General features: G+C 38.4%; 1 protein-coding gene across 2 annotated transcripts in view; it reads left to right on the plus strand.

Annotated features, from left to right (window-relative positions):
- The window catches only part of GABRG1 (gamma-aminobutyric acid type A receptor subunit gamma1), a 64,010-nt gene that overhangs the window by 32,464 nt on the left and 9,209 nt on the right, over positions 1 to 22,337 (plus strand). For both annotated transcript variants that reach the window (XR_012835365.1, XM_075752225.1), the window contains exons 4-8: positions 12,844 to 13,064; positions 16,189 to 16,271; positions 17,502 to 17,639; positions 17,763 to 17,915; positions 21,073 to 21,284. Coding sequence is in view for 1 of the 2 variants with exons in the window: in XM_075752225.1 (XP_075608340.1) it covers positions 12,844 to 13,064; positions 16,189 to 16,271; positions 17,502 to 17,639; positions 17,763 to 17,915; positions 21,073 to 21,284 (807 nt within the window). In the remaining variant the exon portion in view is untranslated. The remainder of the gene's footprint in view (positions 1 to 12,843; positions 13,065 to 16,188; positions 16,272 to 17,501; positions 17,640 to 17,762; positions 17,916 to 21,072; positions 21,285 to 22,337) is intronic.

Here is a 22,337-nt window from a genome sequence, read left to right on the forward strand (position 1 = left end):
CAATGTTGCCTGTGGGCCTCACTAGCTTTCTCAGCCATTATTCATCCCCTCAACCCTAGGTGTTCATAAACACATAACATTTTGTGCTACTGGTGCCCCAAGGGGTCCAGGGGAGAACCATGCCAGCGCCACAGCTTTTGTGGTTTGGCAAGACCATGCAAGTGTGCAATTCGGTGGGTTGGGAGAGGCATGGCAGCCCGCAAAGACGTTTTACTTTCCTTTAACTAAGAGAATACTTGATCTTGTAATTTCTGTTCAATCAAAACTCTCATGACAATGAAAGACTGCTACCCCAAATGAGAGAAATTTTTGGAAAAGGAATACAGGAGTAGTTCTTTAATTAAGAAGTGGTATTACATTGTTGTTTCAAAAATAAAGAGCAAAGAGAAAAGTTTATACTTTCCCTGTACTTAATGTCTATTTAATCAAGCTTCATTTAGTGGAGCAGTACTCAAGTAACAAAAACAGGGAAAGGGTTATAAAGAGGCAGATAATTTCTATAGAGATGCACAGACGTCATGATGGATAGATTAAAAACAAGCCAAAAGATCTGTCTATAAGTATATACATATATAAAGATGTATGTTTACAGAAACAAAATTATGTTTTAAATCCTTTGCTTTTTCATGTGTTTCTAAGTCATAATATAACATTTTGAAACATTATGGTATCATTGTCATTTTAGTATGTTTGAGGTCTACATATTTTTTTATTCCCTTGCTGTGGATGCAGATGATGATGCTCTCTATTCAGCTTTTGTATTTATTAATGGAACTTGATATTAGAAGGTCCAGACTGAAAATTCCAGGATAAATTTCTAGGACTGCACTTCACTGAAGAGGTTCGGTTTCCTTGTTATTTTCCAACATGTCCGTCTCTTCTGCAGATGATTTAGCTTTTGTCACAAGATCTTTGCTGGTTATCCATTGAAGGCTACTGTGACCGCAGGCTGAAGGCCATGCTTTGAAGCCCAGCACCCTTATTTTTAACAAGATAGCTAAACCACTAAGAGAATCAGATACTCACAGAATACACAATGTGCTACTTTGGTACACAGACTGCATGGCCTGGACACTGTTAGCATACAATTTTTCCTGTCATATTGTACCATTTATGACTTTGTGTAGAATGTGCTGATGGTGAATTTTAAGTATCCTTTGACTTCTAAATTCCATTTTATTCTCAAGTTGCAGTAACTAGCAGCAATTTTTTTTAAAAAGTATTCTAATACAGATTGCTTGATGTTATTGTACTTGTGGAGGATGCTTTGTGGTCAGGTGTGTCACTGAACTTATTCTACTAGCTACTATATTTGTACTGAAGGTTTGAAGGTTTTGTACTCTTACTTCACAGTGCAAGGTAATTTACATTGAGCACGCTAGAATAGAAGTAATTGTGACCCAAAGATACATTATCTGAAGCTACCCTGAAATCCAGTACTCAAAGATGTACACTCTTTGTGTGCGTTATTCTGTAAATCAACATATTTTTAACTCTGTTTTTGAATGGCATTAAATGTTTTGTTACTGAAAGAATAGTAACTAGCATAAAGGAAAGATGAGGCTTAGAAAGAGACAGAAGTAAATACTGGAGTTAACAAGGCCCCGATCCTGCAGGTACCCAGGCATGTACTTCAGTTTACAAACACAATAAGAAAAAATCCAAAGAAGTGTATAAAGTGAAAGATATGAACTCTTTCTCTCCCTCCCTCCCTCCCTCTCTGTCTGTTACAGAGGGTTGTGTGTCCAAGTGAACATAGTTCCATACAAGAAACATAAACATAGTAAATCACAGTGCTATCCAAATGCTGCAGTGTGTAGTACTATTTCAGGACTGGGTGAACACTGCTTGATAGGGCTTGTCGTGGCTTGTGAGCTGCATTTGAAGCTTTTCCTGGAGGTTGGAATTGCTTTCATGTTTAAGATGACTGTTTTGAGGAGAACCATTGTGTCCTTGAGCTTTATGATCACAGACTGAAAGGAAGAGCATGAGGGATGCACTTCTGCCCATCTTTGAGAATTTATGAGTTTTCTTAAGGTTTTGTGGGTTCAGTGTGCAACACTGCAAATTTTTGAAGAGTCAAATGTGTGTATTTTATGCAAACTGGTTCCATTCTCTTCCAAATGACAGGAATGTTTGTTCATAAATCAGGACAGAAGTACCAACAAGTCTTTGAATATTACCTTTCTTATTGTACAGCATCTTCTTTGGAGTAAGCTAGAATAATAAATTTTTTCTCAACATACTCTTTTATTTTGATTAGGAAAGATAGATTCCAATCATTTTGGTGCCTGTCAGCACTGCAAGTGATCAGAGTTAATTGACTGTTACTTAGATGAGTGTTTGAGATTGATGGACACTGCGTTCGTTTACAGCAGCTGAGTAAATATTCCTTCAGTAGGCTTGAGCATTGTTTTTTATTTGTTATGAAATATATTTAAGTGTCAAAACACATATGTCTGTTAGTATTTCTTATTTTACCAGCTCTAGGAACTTGAGTAATACTTCACAAATACAATTTCATAAATGTTCTCTGTTTTTTTCTGGGGAAAAAAAAAAAGCTTAAATTGATTAGTCGTACTCTTGCAGGCAGCTTTTTTGCCTAGTGCTATTGCAAGGTGGCTCTGACCTTCCCCTGTTTGGTTTCAGAGGAATTGGCTAAGTACAGGCAATATCCTGCTCATACAGGCTCAGCACAGCAGTTCCTGTGTTGCTCCCAATTTCTGTGATCATTTTGAAGGGAATGGTGAGGGGTAAAGGAAAAGGCCACCGTTGTGCCACAGACAAATGTTGCAGTAGCTTTCTGAAACTGGAGTACAGGCATCTTTTCAGCCCCTGCTTTAAACAGCATTCAGTACTTGTCCCATTTTCAGCTGCAGTTTACTGGTTGTCCCTTAACAGATATGAAGTCAGGACAGGTAGTTAAGGTTCTGCACAAGACACCAGAAAAATCTGTGCTCTTTGCTGTAAAATATGGCCTGATTGCTGTGTGCCATTTAGCAATGCTATAATCTAAGGCTGCAGTCTTTTGGTGCTGTGGTTTATTCTCAAATCTTATGCTAGACTAGTTCATGCTTTAGGAATTACTGGGTTTGTATATTACTGTTGTATCACTTGAGCCACAGTTGGCATGGTTATTTATAATAATAATAATAATATAATATATAATATATAATATATAATATAATAATAATAATAATAATAATAATAATAATACTTTCACTTAACTCCCTGACTTCAGTAGAGTGCGCCAGCATACTGGTTGGAAATTCTCTGATTCTTAGCATCCACAGCCAGACCAATAACCAAACTGCCCTTGAAGTATCTGAGATTTCAGATGTTAGTGCTCTGTGTCTGCATAAGGCCAATTTGTTACAGAAACAGCAGAAGTGCTGAGCTGTGAACATGGTTGGGGCTAGAAGAGAATTCTGAAAAGCTTCTTCCTTTTTATCTGTGGTCAGTCTGTCGGTGTGCTTAATTTCTTGTGTTCCCATTACTTTATCTATTTTAGTGTTGATGTGAATGTACATCTTAAAGCTCTTCCTTTGGTGCTTCTGCGCAGGATGTCTTCCATGGTCACCTCCTCTTCTCCCGCTCTCAACTACGTGGCAGTTTCATGCACCAATTCAGCAACCTTTCTGTGCCAGTTGCCTGCTGTTCTGTGTGTCTCCTTTTGCCCAGTCTAAAATATTGCCTTGTGTGCCTCATATCTGTTCACAGGTGTTTAGTTAGCGCAATATGGCTAAACCATAGCTTTAAATCTTCCCACTTTTCACCCTTCCCACAGTCTCAGTTGCTGTGGATAATCACTACTCTGTATGTCACTGAGGCCTGAAATCTAAATATTTTCTATGAGGTGGTGGATCTTAGAACCAGGAGTAGGGTCTCAGTTGTAGTCTTGCAAATTCTGAGTGCAAAGGGGTTTTATTTGCATTTGGTTTTTTAATCCATCACGTGTAATCTCTTGTCCAGACTCCCATTGTTACGCTCACGTATTTTTGTAACCTTTCCAGTTGCAGCCTTGCTCCATTCATACCATAGAGATGAGAGAATTTTCTACTGTCTACTGAGTTGTTTCTTGCTCAGGTTCTTCCTCTGTCTCCTCTTTCACTGGGCCTCACACGTAAACAGCTTCCTTTCACTTTCAAGGCACTTCAAAGCCTATCCCCAGCCATTTTTAGTTGTTTTTTTCCCCAGTAGGCCATTTCCTATCAGATCTCGCTAGCTTCTGCTTCCATCCTTTCAACTTTTCATACTACTTTCTCCCATGCTGCCCTTTATGCTTGAAAGAAACTTTCTATAAATGTCTGCAAAGCTGCTTCATTGTTTCTCATCATGTTCCTGTTTAAACTTACTTTTCTTTTTTTCTTTCTTTTTTTTAAATTTTTTCTTTCTTTTTTTAAAATTTTTTTCTTTTTCCTTTCTGTAGAGGCTACAAAATACCACAAAGAATTCAGCTTTTGTTGTGCTAAAATCACCACTTGTAATTCTGACCGGTATTGGGTTCTCTGTTTTCTGTTATATATGCCCCCCTTGTCTTTCCAAATCTTGTCTCTTATGTTAAATTCAAACTGTAAACTCCTTGCAGAGGACGTGTACCCTGTATAAGCAGTATTGAGTGCCTGCACAATTCAGTTGTGATCTGAGATGATCTAAACCAAGAATAATGTTACTATTAAGTACCGCATAGCACTTCACTGAGAAGGTAGAAATATTGACTCCTGCTAAAGCTAACCCAAACAGTGCTTTACTCCTGCTTTTCCCCCCAAAACTGCACAGACTGCTTGCCTGCTCTGTCGTACATTTGTTGTTATTTCCGATGCTTTAATGTCCTCTCCAAATACCTTCTGTCTGCTTCTGCTGTGGTTGTCTCCCTTGTGTCTGCAGCTGAGACAAGCTACATTTGGTTCCTTGTCTTGTACCTCTTATCTTTGTGTCAAATAGATGGTGAATATTTTGAAGAACATTACGCACCTGTTCTTTGTTATTAATTCCTAATCTGTCTGTCTATATGGAAATTTGTGATGCTGCGTTCCAGTTGTGGGAATAATTCTGCTGGCCTAGATTTGAACTGGGTTTCAGGAAAAAAGATAGGGGGTATGCTTTGATTGTGTGAGAGCTCGTAACAGCTTGTTGCAATAGAAACTGTCCTCGGCACTGGCTCCCACCATACAGGTTTTTATTGCCACCATCACTGCTGCGCTCCAGAGGAAGGATGCTGTCATTCACTGGCCCCTACAGCGGCTGGTGCCAGGATCTGTACTGACTCTACAAACCCAACTCCTCTGTCAAAAGCTGAGCAGCCACAGGAACAGGATTTTTCTCCTCACAGTGCGTGCTATGGGAAGTTCACTTTACAAAGCAGGGGAATGGTCTGGATGCCCTTTCCTGCAGCAGCACCTCCAAGCTGTTTACCATGGAAGAAGATCCACTCTTGGAAAGAGCGTTGCCCTACTCTCTTGTTGGTAGGGGTGACAGCACCGACAAAACAGCTATAAAGAAATGCAATGTGCTTTTGCTAGTTAAGTGAATGTAATTTCCCTGCCTGTTGATCTTGGCCTTCATTATTTTTATTCTGGTTTTGTTTGATTTTAAATTTCATCAAGTCTTATACATTCTGGATGGTTATTTCGACCACCATGGAGAACGCCCATCTAAACCACCTTTTGTTGGATGATTTTGGAGTTTGTTGTTCATTGGCATACAGTAAGTGCTGCATGCGATTCCACTTTTTTGAATAACAGTAGTGTCTCTATTATAGAGGGTTATCCCCACAAAGCGTTATGTCCTTGAGGCCAGTAAGTAAATAGAGGCTTTTTCAGGAAGCTCTTAACAGTTGTCCATGCTCTTCTATCTTCAGTGTAGCAGATGATTGATATTTGGAGTTGCATGACTGCCAGAAAGTTAAACTGATAGGAGTGCTGTATTTCACGTAGGATCATGTATCTTACCAGAGTGGCAGGGAAGAAATCAAACCCAGATAAGTCTCCTTGCCATCAATGTTGGGATTTTGAAGCGTGGCAGGAAACCCATGGAAATAAAAGACCGGACAGTAACCGGGCAATTAATCTTGCTTTAAAAACGGTTGCGCCATACTGAATGGGGAATTGTGTTTGAGACTTGATAGTTTATTTATAAAAGGAAACTGTAGAAAACCGTGTATGCTTGAGTAATGTGCAGCTTTGTTACCAGAGTTGTTTGTGGGACCAATTTTGACTACTTGAGTGTCACAAGTTACAGGAAGGTAGATGTAGCTGCTGAATTTAGAAAGTATAGTTAATGGAGCTGAAAAATCACTATTGATAATCTCGCGGCCAAACCCTTAATCCATACCAGTATTCACTCCTGGGCTTTTAATATATATGTTTGTATTTATGTCTGATTTTTTTTGTTGTTTTGTTTTGTTCTGAGTTGTCCTCTCTGGTTCTGTAGTTTAATGTTTGTTTATGAGTGGCCTTGGCTGAAATATTTCAAGTTTCAATTGAAAAGCAAACCAAAACTTTTTGTATAATTTTCAGTGAGGGAATGTATATAGATTATAACGTATCATCTATTTCCTCTCCTTATGCTCTCTTCAAATGGCCAAAATCTAAGCTGATCAAATAAAAGCAGAGATTTTGCTGAAGTGCTTTAGTCACTTCTCTAGCTAATCTTTTGACTGTTGGCAAGATTTTAATTATAGTTTCTAATCTACAAAGCAGTGAAATAAATCTTGCCTTTTATTCGTATTGTTGTTTGCATCTGTCACTTTGCATGTTCAAAATAAGGAATGGATAAGCACAGATGCCAAATTATGATGTGAAGAATGATAGATTTTTTCTGTATTGTGACTATGTAGGTCTTGCTGTACTCTCTCACCTTCTGTAGATATGGTTTGCCATATTTCCACTTACCCTGTGCATATGTTCTCGTAGCATCCTCCAGTGTGATTATCTGTACAATTATAACAATCTGACTGGTTAAAAGGTTCTGGGAGCAGATGCTGTGCACTTCTGTTCCGTGTATTTCCTGCAGCCCCTACGTCTTCCACAGCTGCAGTATCATTAATGTAATATTACAGGTACATGTCAGAATCATTGGGATTTGTTGGATCTTTTAGATCTCACCCTAAGGTCACTGGGTTTAGATTGCTCTAATGAGCAAACAAGAATGGTTTACCTAAACAAGAAATATTACTTTTGCTTCAGTCTCAGCCATGGGGATCAAGCTCTGAAACCATTGCTGGCCCTGAAGCAGCTCAAAAATCTTTTTAAAGGGCTTTTAAAGTAACACACCAGGGAGAACTACCACTTTTTAGACATTTTGTTAAAAGCAGTTATACATCAAAGATAGGTTAAGTATTTTAGTAAATTACTTAATAGCCCCTTATTGATGTCCAGAGATATTTGGATGAGGGAAGAGGTAAAGGTTATGAGAGTTTATCGGCAGCACACTGGCAAGATGAAGATGAATTGGCTAATGCTTGATGCTTTATTTGATGCTTACCTCTTAGGAAAGCACATGGTTACCATTTTGTCTATGCCTTTGTTGTTTAAACCTCTTAATCAGCATACTAAACTGAGTCTTTGATACTGCATCACATTTCTTAATGTTGAAACATATAGGTTGGTAGAAAGCTTTTTTTAGTTTTCCCTTCTTCGTTTTTTTTCTGAAAAATTCCCTGCTTCCCTCACATTGGGCTCCAGTTTCAGGAATTAGAAAGCTGAATAGAATGAAGAAACATGAAGAAAATATCTTGAAGCTCAGGTAATTGAAAGTCGTGGTTTAGCCCCAGCCAGGAGCTCAGCACCAGGCAGCCACTCGCTCACTCCTCCCCCTGCCCCGGTGGGATGGGGAGGAGAATGGGAAGAAAAAGGCAAAACTCATGGGTTGAGATAAGGACAGTTTACTGGGACAGCAAAGGGAGAGGGAAATAACAGTAACAATACTTAGAATGTACAAAGCAGGTGATAAGGCAATTTGCTCAGACACCCAGCCCATCCCTGAGCAGCGACTCTTCCTCTCCAGCCAGCCCCCTTCATACGCTGAGCATGATGTCATATTGTATGGAATAACCCTTTGGCTAATTTGGGTCACCTGTCGTGGGTGTGTCTCCTCCCAAGCTCTTGTGAAAATTAACACTAGCACAGGCGAAACCCAGGACACTGAAGAAGATTCAAGTCATGTCAGACTTGGTACTTGAATTGAGTTTGGGGGCTCCCTATGAAAGAGATTTCTGAATTAGCTGGTTGTACTCTAGAAAACTCCAGGTGCCCTTCAAGTGAAAATTTGAACCTGGGAGAAAAGCTGTGGTGGGTTTCTGAGCAAAGATGAAATGACAGGAGTATGTTTTTATTCATTTTTCTCTGAAACTCACTTGTAATGAACTATATTGCAGGCCTGTAGTTTGCTAACACAATTTTTCAGTTCTGAGTTTGATTTTGGGACTTTTCATTGCTTTTCTGTTTGGCCCCAGAAAACTAGCCCACTTTTTGCCTGTTCTCTAGCAAAATGTGTTGCAGTTAACATAATCCAGCCAACAATTTAGCTGCTCATAGCTTGACTTCTCCACACTTCTTAGTGTGGAATATCAAATCAGTTGTGAGACTGCTAGACAAAATATCCAAGAAAAATGCTTTTTCAGCTTTGAGAGATTTTTTTCCATCCTTGCTGATACTGCGTTGGAATTCATGTGATGCAGTTTACACTGAGAAACAATCATGCAGGATGGTATCTGCCTCCCTTTCTTTCACAGCTTTCCAACAAAAAACCCAAACAATCCACTGGTCCATTTTCATGTCTGACTGTAATTGAACTGTGCATGAAGATGAAACTGATGTTGAGGATTCCATTTATTCCCATACGGTAGCTGTTCCTACTTTATTTGAAGTAATTGCTTTTATTTATTAAATGATTTTTCTCTCAGAGTATATACCTGCTTGTCAATATTCACAGTTTGTTCACTGCCTGGCCCTTTAATGGTAATCTCTGATTAGTCACTGTGTTCCCAGCCTTTGGAGTTTGTTATGATCTTTTAGAGAGGAAAGAGATGGAGGAGGATTGCAGTTATCTGTAAATAATTAGGCAGGTGGGCTCTTTATGCCAGCTGTGCAAAAAAGAGTTCAGTGATCTAATCAAATGCCAAATGTGAGCTAATGTGTGCCATGGTTATTGAACCCTGTGAGGCTGAATATGAATAAGCATGCATTTTGCTATGGCTGTGACTAACACAGCCATAGATTGATTCCATTTTATTCTGCATGGCTATTTTATCATTAGTTTCATTTGAAAGAGAGAGTAGTAAACCAATTTTTATGGTTACACGGTGGCATTGAATGATGAGTTTTATGAAAGACTAATAGAAGTAGTGATGAGTGTTAATTTTAACTTTTTGTAAGAAAACAAGGAAAACAAAATAGGTGCTCAGAAAGATTTGTTTCACTAAAAGGATATTGTATAAATCTGCTTGCTCATACCGTGTCTAAACAAAGATAGAGCTTTTATTCATCTACTTTTGGAAATGAAGTACTCCCAGAAAAGACAGTATAGTGATTTTTCCACCTCATTTTCAACAAAGTTTAGGGACCCAGATTTTCCCTTCTTAAAAGGAAATATGAAATATTTTTCAGGAGATGCAAATTTAAGGGAATTCAGTGTACGAATCCATAAAATCAGAAAATTTCAGGCCCATTTCAAAATGAGATTTTTCAGAAAGAATCCAGCTTTCTTGATAATTCCCCTAGCATAGTTTTCCTTTCAGATTATTGCTCTCAAGTGTCTATACTGTCATAGCTGCATGCTGCCGGACTCGTAGTTGTCTGATCATCCTGTATGTTTGCCTGTGCTTGCTGACTGCTTGGGATATATTTGGAGCTATGCCATCTGACCTCTTCTGCGGGGAAAGTTGTGTTCAAAAAGGAAGCTAATATCTGTTTGAGTCCCATTTTCACATGCCTTGCACCTTTACAATGTAAGTACATTTATATGCTTGGACATTATGCTAAAGTTCACTTGAGTGAAAGATAGAAGATATAATGGGTTGAAAACATGATCTCCTGTGACATGCTTTGTGTGAAGAATATATGCAGCCTCAGGATGTATTATGGACCCTGAAAGACAGAGAGGTCTCAGGGAGGCATAGGACAAATAGATATGCTGAAGAAGTTGGTGGTGATGTCCACCAAGGCAGATGTTAGAAGTGGAATAAATGTTCTTGGGAGAAATCAGAGAGCACTGGCTCTGGGTGCCTGCTGAAGAGGGGCTGAACTGCTCCTGCCACCCACTGCCAGGCTGCAGGTCCACATCTTTCAGGTGGGATGAATAGTAGGATTATGCCTTTGGTTGGCCAACTTCTGAGGGAGATGTTGGGATGCTGAAGTGTCAGCTTACAAATGGAGGCCCACCCTCTGCAGGTATGTGGCAAGAGGCTAGCAATTGGATCTCTTGTTATGCATTCAGCAAGATATTTGGAAACAAGTAGTTCCTAATTTTATGATATTAAACTGTTACATATTAGATTCTTTTTGAACAGCGCTAAATGTATCATGAAGGATTGCAACAAAGGTTGGGGATTTTTTTTCCAAAAAGTTCTTTAAACAACTCCTATGATACATGGGTATGAGAAAAACTTGCACATTTAATACTGAAAGGTAAGAGAATACAAGCATCTGGGTCTTGTTCCTATGCTTTGTGTGTTCAAAACAATGTGTGAGCTCATCTTCCTTTTTTATCTTAATTTGTTAGGGTGGTTGGTATTCTATGACAACCTGAGTTCTCTTGCTGTGGGTGGATTTGACTGTAATGACACTTTGATAAATTTCTTTTTCTCAGACAATGCAGTGCCACTGTGAAGTGGCTGCTTGCAGTAGCACCTTCAAACTCGGACAGTCTGCTCTTTTCATGTACGTGTCTGTTGATTTCACTCACTGAATTCTTTTTTCCTTCTATTTGTACTGTAAATGCAACACGTAAATCTTTGTTCATTCTGTTCCATTTAAGCCCATTAGAACGCTTCTCCAGTGCAGTGCCTCGGGGTCTCATTTACACTACAGCAAGGCAAGGTTCTTTTCCAGTTGTAACCGTTATAGATGAGCGCAGAAAGCTGAATTTTAAGGTTAAACAAGCCCTGGGTTTTCACAGGTGTCTTGAACGTTGTTTACAGAAATAAAATAATCAAGGACTTGTTTTAACCTGCAGAATCTTCCCCTGATGGCAGTGCCTCTCAAGGGATAAGCAGAGCTTTAGAGTGACGTCATCTCTAAAATGTATTTTTGATTAGACCTTTTGTTCCCTCTGTCCCTCCACTGTTTGCCTCATACACTAGTTATGTTAGTGACTTTGAGAGTCACTGAATTACCACCATCCAGGTGGTAATTCATCTGCTATACATCACAGAGCAAGGGCAAGCCTCCCTCTTGCATATCTATTTCCTGAACCTGTTCTTCTCCCACCTGGAGAAGTGGGAAAATTGAGCGAGATTTAAGTAGTCCTGGAATATCTGCCTTGGCACTTCTGAAGGATGAAGTGCCAGATTTCACAAACTTTCCTGGGAGAAAAGAGTGAGGAGTCTGTAACTCATGCAGTTGGCTGCTGTGATAGTTTTAAAGTAAAATGAACAAAAAACCCCACTCCAACTAGCAAAGCCTTCCACTTTTATTTTATCTAAACCTACAATTGACTGTCTGCACTGTGCATTTTTGTTAACCAAGTAAACTAGTAAAGACCCCTTTGGCTCATGCAAGAGTTTGAACCACTGTCTCCTCCTCTCTTCCCCCTGCCCACTCATCCCGTAACTGAGAGGTGAGCAACCATCACCAGGTGTCTAAGTCTGGTCTCCAGCTCATTTTCCCTGCAGAGGACCTGCCCTCATGGGGCAGCTGTGCAAGAAAGATCACATCTCCCATCAAGTAGAGAGACTGTTGCCCTTAAGGTCAGAGTTGTGGACTGGAGCTGTGACAAATACAACAGAGAAGAGGCTGCTTTGCTCCTTTGTCTGGAGAGCAGGATCAACTGGCTGGGTTCTTTGAAAAACAAGATTTCATTTCGTCTGTAATGTTTACCTCCCTCAAGTTTTACTGTGTCAAGAATTGTCTCATTGAAAGGCTGTGGGTTTTCTGTTTATCTATCTATCTATTTATTTTACTTATTTATTTATATATTTATTTGATTGATTTTTCACCTTTCTTTTCTGTCCATAAGTCTAATGAGGAATTTGACTTTCTATCACAAAGGGAGCTTTCTTGAGGCTTTAGTAAGTAAAGTGGAATTGCTTTAGAGAAATTTCCATCCTGATTGTGATTATGTATGTTTTTGTGTGTATGTAGGTAGATAAATGAGGCAGATGGTAACACATAGTTTTGCAAACTGTGATATTTACTTCCCGCATATTCATGAATTTTTCAAAATCTGAAATTTCTTAAAGGATCTTAAATTGCATGTTGTAATGTTTGGGGGAAAAATATAGAAAGTTTATTTTGTTTGCTTCTTAAGAGATGTAGAATCTCTATCTTAAAAAACATACTCTAGCACTGAAGTATTAAGGTTGCCTTTAAATTTCTGTCTAGGGTCCCCAGAGGTGGTTGCACTGTGTGGGGACCTCCAAGTTACAGCAAGCTCCCATCACATCTCCTCTTCCTTAACTAATCAATGTGTGTCAGAGGCGAGGAGGTAGGGACAGAAGGGTGTGTATGTCTTTCGTCAGCCTGTAATTTCTCAGTTTGAGGTTACAGCCTGCTGTGTGCTATGCAAATGGTAATACAAAAGAAAATAGAAGAAGTGGCCTCAGATTTATATATGAATTAAAACTTGTTGGCTTGCAGACTTTGGTAAATATATACATAGATATGGTTGTTTCTCTGTTTTTAGGAATACACTATAGATATAATTTTTGCCCAGACTTGGTATGACAGTCGTCTAAAATTTAACAGCTCGATGAAGGTGCTTATGCTTAATAGCAATATGGTTGGAAAAATTTGGATTCCAGACACTTTCTTCCGGAACTCAAGGAAATCTGATGCTCACTGGATTACAACTCCAAATCGTTTGCTTCGAATCTGGAGTGATGGAAGAGTATTGTACACTCTAAGGTGGGTTTTTATTAACTAGGTAGAAAAAACCCAAACTGTTATGACCAGGAGTATGAAAATAATGAATATGAATCAAACCATTGGCATCTCTTTTGCTGTGGACCCAGGAATTTGCACGGAGTTTACTAAAGGAGAAAAAAATAAAATTATTTGATCATGAAAAACATGAAACTAATAGTATTGAAATATATTGCCTAGATAATTGGGTGAAGACAGTTGAAGGAGATAGCAAACTTTAATCTCATTTAAGTACAGGCAAGATTAAATAACAGATGTTAGCATGTAGCACCATGGCGATCTATCACTAACATATTTCAGATCTAGTCATAAATTGTTTTGCAGACTTTCTGTTCTAAATAGTTCAGTGTTTAATTTCCACAAAATTATATTCTGTAAGTAAAATATAAAAAGCTCCAGATAGTGAAAATCATAAGAAGTTTGATTAAAGCTAAAGCCCCAGTCCTGCATATACTTCTTAACATGTTTACTTTTGCAAGCTATTAAAATCAACAATTCTGTTCACCCAGCTTAGGCATAAACAAACATGTTGGTCATAATTCTTCTTGACAAATGGGAGATGCTTGGGCTGGTTTTAAGCTTACCATCTAGGCTATCTGTACTGATCTTTGAGTCACTTTTCAAACAGCTCTTGAAAAGCTGTAGTCAATAGGAAGTGTTTTAGTGTGTTTTACTTTTTCAGTATGCCTAAAAAAATCTTGCAATAAATTAGGAGCTGATCAAGAAGCAGTCCATGCAGAGAATGCCATAATTCTGGTGCTACTCTTAAGAGTTTATTTACTACTTATTTTAAACAAAAAGTAGCACCTTTTAATTTCTTTTCAGTCATTAATGTTGTTTTCACATTTATGAACAATTTATAAAAGTCTGTGTCAGAAGTAAGAAGAATTAGAATGTTTTAAAAGGATTCTTTTCACTGAATATTTTCTTAGTATGCTTCATTTGAGAGCATACAAATATCTCTGAAGAGCACTTTTTAAACAGTTTATTATGCTGATGTTTATAAAAATCTCTAGAGCGCCTCTTCTGTTGACATGCTAATTTATTTTTTTTTTCTTCTTGTAGCTAACAATTCTGGAGTCATACTTGGACTTTACCCTTCCATTGTTCATTCAGTTTCAATGTACAATTTCTTTCAGACTGGTTCTAAGTAACACAAAGAAACAAACGAACGCTACCAAAAAACCCACAAGAGCTCTCCCAGAGCAATGGGTTAGAATTGCTGTGCTAGACTATGAGCTATGAAGTGCAGCAAGCTAGTAATAAAACAGCAGAAGAGGTATTCACCCAGCACTGCAACATGCAAACAACTGTATAGATGAGGATATGGCCTGAATTTGGCTTAAGGTGGAATAACATTGAGAAGTTCATATGTTGGTTATTGAAGGAACAATAATAGGATCTGACAGTGCTCCAGGTCGTGGGCTCCCCTGTACCACCACTCTTCCCCCGTTGGTAATTCAGGCAGTAGATATGGTGACTGTGTCAGGCTTGCTGAGTCTTCTCTGAGCGTAGTCCTTGGTCTGTCCATTGCACCTATCAGTGACTCCAGATCTAGTTGTGTTGCTTTCAATAAAAGTCTGGTTTTGTTTTCTTTTTCTTTGAGTGTTTGACTATCCAAAGTTTGAAAATGGAAAACAAAGGCAATAAATGCATATACCATAGTTGGAAAATTTGAAAAGCATCTTCAAAGGGATGCAAGTGTTTTACTTGGAAATGTGTATGGAGGTGGTCTGTTCCTTTTCCCCTCCCCCCCCCCCCCCCAGTATATGGCAAGAAATACACTTTCCCTTATAAACCTCTGTCTTGGTCAGGACAAATTTCTAGAAAGGTCCTAGTGACACTTTGTGTAGAATAACTACTTTGTTCACAGACCCATAGAGCTTTCTGGCAGCGTGTGGCAGAATCTTGCTTTCCCCATCCCTTTTTGCCTAGTTTATAAGTATTGCATACTGTCAAGTGTGTAAACATTATGTTAATTTTCAAAGTTGATTTTAGAAGACGTTCTGACTTTCTTCACAGTGTTACCAACAAAGGAGGAGGTATTTTAAATGCAAAGAAGGCAGTTTGGAGTCTAACCCCTTACGTTAGCTTCCTAGTGAAAGTTAGCAGAACTGGGTTGCTTGGAAGCTCTTTGGAAATCTGTGATAGTATTTTCAAAAGCAGTAAGTGATTCAGTTGATACTATTACAAGTCCTAAACTATTTCTAAAATGTATAGTAGTTGTGTAATTACTTGAATGTGTTAGCCATTTAAATGAGTTGAAATATCAAGTCCGCTCTTTCTCATCCACACTACTTCACCAGAGCTGCTTCCATGAGTATAGAGCAAGCCCAAGAGTGTCCCCACTTTCTCTCGTGTATATAACCACCAGATACAATGATGCCAAATGCAGTTTAACTTGACAAATGTGTTCTTCAGAAACTCCCTTGTTTGCTATCATAAACTCCCCTCCTTGCCCTGCCTTCAGTCCCTCCCTTTTATCCCCTATTTCTTGTAGAGAGCTGAGAGATGCCCCCAAATCAATGGAAATTTTTGAAATGGCTTGAAATGCCAGTTGAAACAACATAGGTCCTCAGGTTGCATATAATCACAGAATGGCAGAACGGTAGGGGTTGGAAGGGACATCTGGAGATTATCTAGTCCAACCCGCTGCTAAAGCAGGATCACCTAGAGCAGGTTGCACGGGATCGCGTCCCGGTGGGTTTTGAATATCTCCAGAGAAGGAGACTCCACAACCTCTCTGGGCAGCCTCTTCCAGGGCTCGGTCACCCTCACAGTGAAGTTTTTCCTCATATTGTGATGGAACTTCCTGTGTTCCAGTTTGTGCCTGTTGCTCCTTGTCCTGTTGCTGGGCACCACTGAAGAGTCTGGCCCCATCCTCTAGACACCTGTCCTTTGGATATTTATAAGCATTAAATGATGAGGTTTTGTTCTTTGGTGGTGATGCTTGATGGTTTTTGCAAATAGAGTTGGCTGTGAGTAACATCCATGGTTGGCAAAATTGCTTTCTGTGCATGTTCTTTACTATCTAGTCTGAAGTGTCTGGATGCTTGAATATAATCTTTTTTCTTTTTTTTTTTTTTCTTCTTCCTTTTCTAATTAGGCTGACAATTAATGCTGAATGTTATCTTCAGCTTCATAACTTTCCTATGGATGAACACTCCTGTCCACTGGAGTTTTCAAGCTGTAGGTGGTAAAAACCTTTTTTTTTTTTCATTTTCTCTTTACATTCAGGCTTTAAATTTCCTTAAATTCTGGCAGAAAAAGGGCAAGTGTTTACTTTTTAAAGCCTTGTAGTGAAGGAAAGAACTGACCTGTTTATGTTTTGATTAGATTTATTGCATTACTTAATGCATTATTAAATGCAGTAATGAATGAGTTGAATTACATGCATTTCATTTAGGTGCAACTTTAAAAATAATCTTATTGCTTAGGAGTCTGATTGATACAATGTTTGTTCCAGTTAATGGAAATCTATTGCCCTGGAAGAACTTTATTTTTATGCCTGCCAGCCTTGCCAGCCTTGAATTAGTTCCATGTGGTACGCTTAAAAGGAATAATAAGATCTGTCTTCTTCAACCTGTTCCTGTAAATGCTTAATCAGTGTAAGAAGTCCTTCTCCTTTCAGTGTAACTTATTTATGTGAGCAAGAAACACAACTTTCAATTTTCATTTCTTTAATATAAACTATTAAAAAAAAAGTTCCTAAGGGAATTGTGCTATTATAGGCAAAAGAAACCCAAACCACCTGAACACATCTAAACGACTTATTCCTAAATGTGAAACTTAATAGGCAATGAAATCAAACTTCAGTGATTCTTTTTAAATTAATTTTTTCATTTAATACTTCCTTCTTGAGTGCTTCCAGCTAAAAGCAGAGTCTTGCTTAATTTCATTTCTGCCTTTCTGCAAGATAATTTGGGGCAACATGTGAGGTATGTGAATATCAAGAAGGTTGCACTTCCTTAAAGTTGAAGTACTAGACAGTGAATCAGGCCACAAAAATCCATTCTGGGAATAATAGACAAAGAAATTTTCAATAAACATCAATAGGAATTTTATAAAATGTTGTACTAATAAGTGTCCTTTCGTAATGTATATTACATCTGTGTATAAGTCATAGTGATCATTGCGTGCTAGTTTTTCATATCTGAGTTCCAGAATATTGTGTAGGTATTTCCTAAACATTTGTATTTACATAGTTTTTTGATTGATCATACATTTAGCTAGGCTTAAAACTGAGGCTAGATATGTTGTGGTTAAATTTAGAGTGTATCATGTGGACTATAGATAGGCTTTCTCTCTGATCCACTTTATGTATAGCCCTGGTTTAGTTTCTAAACAACTTCAGAGATCATAAAACATGCTTTGGTATATACTGTGGTTGAATGCTTGATTTGCTCTGTTTTATTCTAGATGGTTATCCCAGAAATGAAATTGAATACAAATGGAAGAAAACCTCTGTTGAAGTGGCAGATCCAAAATACTGGAGATTGTATCAGTTTGCGTTTGTAGGGTTACGAAATACAACTGAAATTTCTCATACCTTGTCTGGTAAGGCAAAGTGTTAAGTTTAATTTCATGTAATATCTACATAGAACAAGACTAATAGATGAAGATACAACTGAAAACCATTTTCAGTGTCATGTAAGTATTTTTTCTTTTTTTAATTTATAGGTGATTATATTATTATGACAATCTTCTTTGATCTCAGCAGACGTATGGGATATTTTACTATTCAGACATATATTCCGTGTATACTCACAGTTGTTCTTTCATGGGTGTCATTTTGGATCAATAAGGATGCAGTTCCTGCAAGGACTTCTCTGGGTAAGAATTTTTTTTTCAACCTTGAAGGGTCTGGTACTCCCCAGGAATACAAATCTGCAGCAGGGAGTAAATTAACCACAGTTTATTCCCCTTCAGATTGTGACCATTGGTCACCCTTTCCCTTGAACTGCAAGATTAAGAGTAGGAGGATCCTGCTGGGCTTAAGGAGGGAGTGTTGAGAATGGAAATCGGGAAATCCCCATCCAAGTCTCATGGATCTGCTGTTGTTCACAGAAGTACATTTTTTCTCCTTTATGTTCTTTTTGTCATCTCCAGGGACGTCAATATGGCAATCATTAGTCTGACAAGTATGATTAAACTTCACTTAGCACCATGGAACAAAGGATGTCATTACTACACAGGCGGAAACTGTGAAGATATGGTTTTTGGGTTTTGTATTGGTGGTGTTGGTGATTTTTTTAATAATAGAAATGATTCAGTTGTTCTTTTAAGCCCAGGATAAGACAGAAAGTTTGCAACCAAAGTTGCACTTCAAGCAGTTAAGCACAAAAACTGACTCACTGTCCTGCTTTTACTACGGACAGTACCAAAGTGTGTTGCAAGTTCTGCTCCAGAGATACTTCTGTGTTAGTGCCATCTTGGCTGACCTGTCTAGCATGGTGTCAGTCTCCTGTGCTTGACTGTTTAGGATTCATGTGCTTCCTTGGAGAAGAGTTGTAGTCCTCACATAAAGCATGATAGACTGGGGAGTGTGGAGTGCACAGGATGCAGACTAGCAAATTTGAGCTTAGCAGTGACAGACACTTTTAGTAAAACTGGTGACGACGGTATGACCTATTTTGGGGGAAAGATCAAGAGCTGAGAGTGTATCTGAGGAAGTGAGAGATGTGAGTTAATTTTCCTCATCAGCTTATAGGATCGTAAACACACCATTCCCACATTATAGGAGTGTTACTTACCAGAAGGGTGAGTCCAGGCTTTAACTCCCTGCCTTTCCCACTGAAACTGGACCACTGTGCAGTCAAGCCTGCAAGATTAATGAGTCAAGAAAGAAAGTAAGCAAAAATGAGCATGGCTCAGTAGCATAATGAAAATCCAAGTGTCGGATCTTAACTTTATGCTATTTAAAAGTACTGCAAAGTTGGTGAAGAGAGCCTAAGATCTTGAATAAATAAGTGAAACTGTTGATAGTTTCAACTCTTGATTTGGAAATTTATTATAAGATTTCTTTGACTAATCATTGGACATCATTGTGGGTACTGTCGGAAAGACACTAGCTATGACAGGAAAAACTGTTGTATTGGTATCCTGCTAGTTCTGTATCCACTTTGTTCGTTTTACAGAGTACTTTTTCTATGCCGCGAACCTAGCAAATTTGCCTTTGATCTCATGGTTAAGCTAGTGTTTTCACGCTCCCACTTCAGCAGTACTAACCTTCATCTACTTGAGATGTACTGCAAAAGTTTGCAGTATCATATTTACAGTTCCCTGCAGTTGACTCTGGGCTCCTTTTGTGTGCACATGCAGAAGCCATTGTTTGACAGATTGTAGGATGACATTTCTCACATGCAGATGTTCTGGTGAAGAAGAAAGAGAATACCAGTCAAACAGACACAATTTTATAGAAAAAGGCTCAGAAATTAAGACAAGAAAGCCAAAACTAAGCAAGGTCCATCGTGGCAAGCAGTTGTGATGCAGTGGAAGGTTTGTTCCCTGTGACAGCCCCTTGCGTGCCTTTTGGATAGTGGAGAGGACTGGGAAAGTCCACGTCTCCTTCCGTCCTCTCTGAACAGAAGTCAGTAAGGGGAATGGTGGGTGTGAATTCCTGCCTGGAGTCTGTGCTGGGGTCTGGTACACTGAAACGATTTGGGCCTTTTTCTTCCGTACATGTGAAAAAATCCTGGCAGATTGTGGTTTCCCAAAGCAAAAGGTTTGAGATGATTAAAGATATTTAAATATTTAACTATGCAGAAATGCCTAATTGATTTTCAAAAGCATCTAGTAGGAGCGAAGCACATTTGAAAAACTCTGTGGTTATCTGTTTGCCCTTTTTCGGTATGTAATTTCATTGGGAAATCTTGCAAAATCACCACTGCTTTCCTGCTGCAGGATCCTTTAATAGCGACCCCTGATTCCATGCTTTGATTTAAAAGCCATAGATAGCCTTAGACTGGTGTAACACATTTTTTTGCAATAAGCCTGTGTGTGTAAATAACAAATTATTCGTGTGTTCAAGTATTGCTCTCCAAAGGAAAGGTCACAGCTTAATTTTGGACTACTATGAAAAAGGCTTTGCATCTCCCTGAAGCATCAAATATGAGAAGAAAGTGTTAACACCTTCTAAATGTTAAACCAGCGAAAAGTGGTATTGTTATGATTCTGAACACATAGCTGTTAAGGCCAGCTTGTTCTTTTAATTAACTTGTATGTAAGTGAATCAAGGGAAACATTTTCTATTACTTAAGACACAGTATTTAAAAAAATACCTAGTAGCTTAGAGAATGAGACTAGAAAGGCCATGAAGGTTGTCTGGTTTGATCTGCTACATGTCAGAAGCAAATCATTGAAACATTATTTCTTTTTATTGTGTTTTCAGAAAGTTTGAAATCATTGATGAATAACACATCTTTTTTTTTTTTTTTTTTTTTTTTTTTCCCCTGAATGCATCCTTTTGTGCATTTTAATCTTTCAAGAGACAAAGGACACTTTTGTGTGTTTATAAAATTTGTGTGCTTATTTGTGCCTGTTTGTCTATTGCATTTGTTTTATGTGTGCATTCTATAACAGATTTATAAAATTATGCAAACTTTCTCAGTGTCATTGTTTATTCAGTATATGTTGAAAATGGGAGGGATTTAAACTGAAGGTGAAACGTGCTGCCTTCTGTATGATGCCACGGTGGCCGCTGGATCCATAGGGATGGCTTCTTGCAATAGCACCGATGTGTGTGGGTGTGATCAGCGAAGAACCTTGCTGTGGCTCAGTTCTTGTATGCCTCATGAATGAATTAAGGGCTAATTTGAGGAAATTTTTTTTGTGACAATATAGAATCATAGAATCATTTTGGTTGGAAAAGACCTTTAAGATCATCAAGGCCAACCGTTAACCTAGCACTGCCAAGTCCCACCACTAAATCCATATGATTGGATTACTTATACATTCCCCTCTTCCTGTCTTTTTTTTCTTTCTCAAACAGGTATTACAACGGTGTTGACCATGACAACGTTGAGTACAATTGCTAGGAAATCACTCCCAAAGGTTTCCTATGTGACAGCAATGGACCTTTTTGTGTCAGTTTGCTTCATTTTTGTGTTTGCTGCCTTGATGGAATATGGTACCTTGCATTACTTTACCAGCAACAGAAAAGGGGACAAAGGAAAAGAGAAGACGACAAAATCTAAGCCATCAGTAAGTTTAGCCAAACAAGAAGAAAAAAAACAAAACCAGAATACTCTTTATTGTAACATTAATTCTGAGAGACTGATTTTTAAGTAGAAGGGCTAATGTTCAAAGATAATTAAAACTAATATGTATTTTATCATTTATTTACAGCTGGGGGCTTGTACTCATTTTATGTAAATACTACTAATGAACAAAGGTTTTAGATCATTCCACTCATATGTTAATGAGAACACATGAGCCTAAGCTAGAGAGTGGTTTGAGATAATATTCCATGCCATGCCTAAGCCCTTGGTGCTTCTAGAGCTGCCCGTGGAGTGTGTGCCCATGGAGACGGTTCTGTCTGGTCACAGTTCTGAAAACAAAACCTGGCAGAGAACCATAGATAAGACTGTAGCAGTAGAGATAATGTAAATGGACTGAAGGTATGAGGATTTGTTTGGGTCTGCATCACCTAACTTGGGTCTTACCTCACTAGCTTTGCAAAGGAAAAAGTGCTAAAAGTGCTTATTATTGGTCAGTGTTCTGACTCTCTTCCACTTCAGAAATTCTACTTTAACTATTTTTTTTTTATTCTTTTTTTTCATTTACTTCCATGTTTCTTTCTGGTAAAACGAACCTTCTGCTTTCACAGGTTGATGCTTGTATCATGTGAATCCCCACACATCCCAGGAACAAGTATGATTCAATTTTATGAGGTTTTTTGTGCATGTAGTAAGAATAGTGGAACTTCCAAAGAAGTTGTAAGCCAGTACAAATATTTAAAGCTAATCTTTAAACTAATGAAACATTGAGGTAAAGGCACTAAATAGCTTATTCATTCAAACACTAATCTTAATATCTGAGGCTTGATTGTAGTCATCTTTTGGAGAGAATAAGAGGAAGGACAATGTTGTTAAGCCCCCTTCCAGATCATTTCATCAAAGGAAGCTGGAGCATAGCTGAATCATACCACTTGGGTTTTTTAGGTAAAGGCTGAATGCCACCTGTGTAAGATCAAACAAAAATTGAAATGAAATTACAGAAGCCCAGATATGGAAATGCAGAAATCCTCTTATGAAC

Source organism: Balearica regulorum, chromosome 4, assembly GCF_011004875.1.
Source record: "Balearica regulorum gibbericeps isolate bBalReg1 chromosome 4, bBalReg1.pri, whole genome shotgun sequence".
Lineage (NCBI taxonomy): Eukaryota > Metazoa > Chordata > Aves > Gruiformes > Gruidae > Balearica > Balearica regulorum.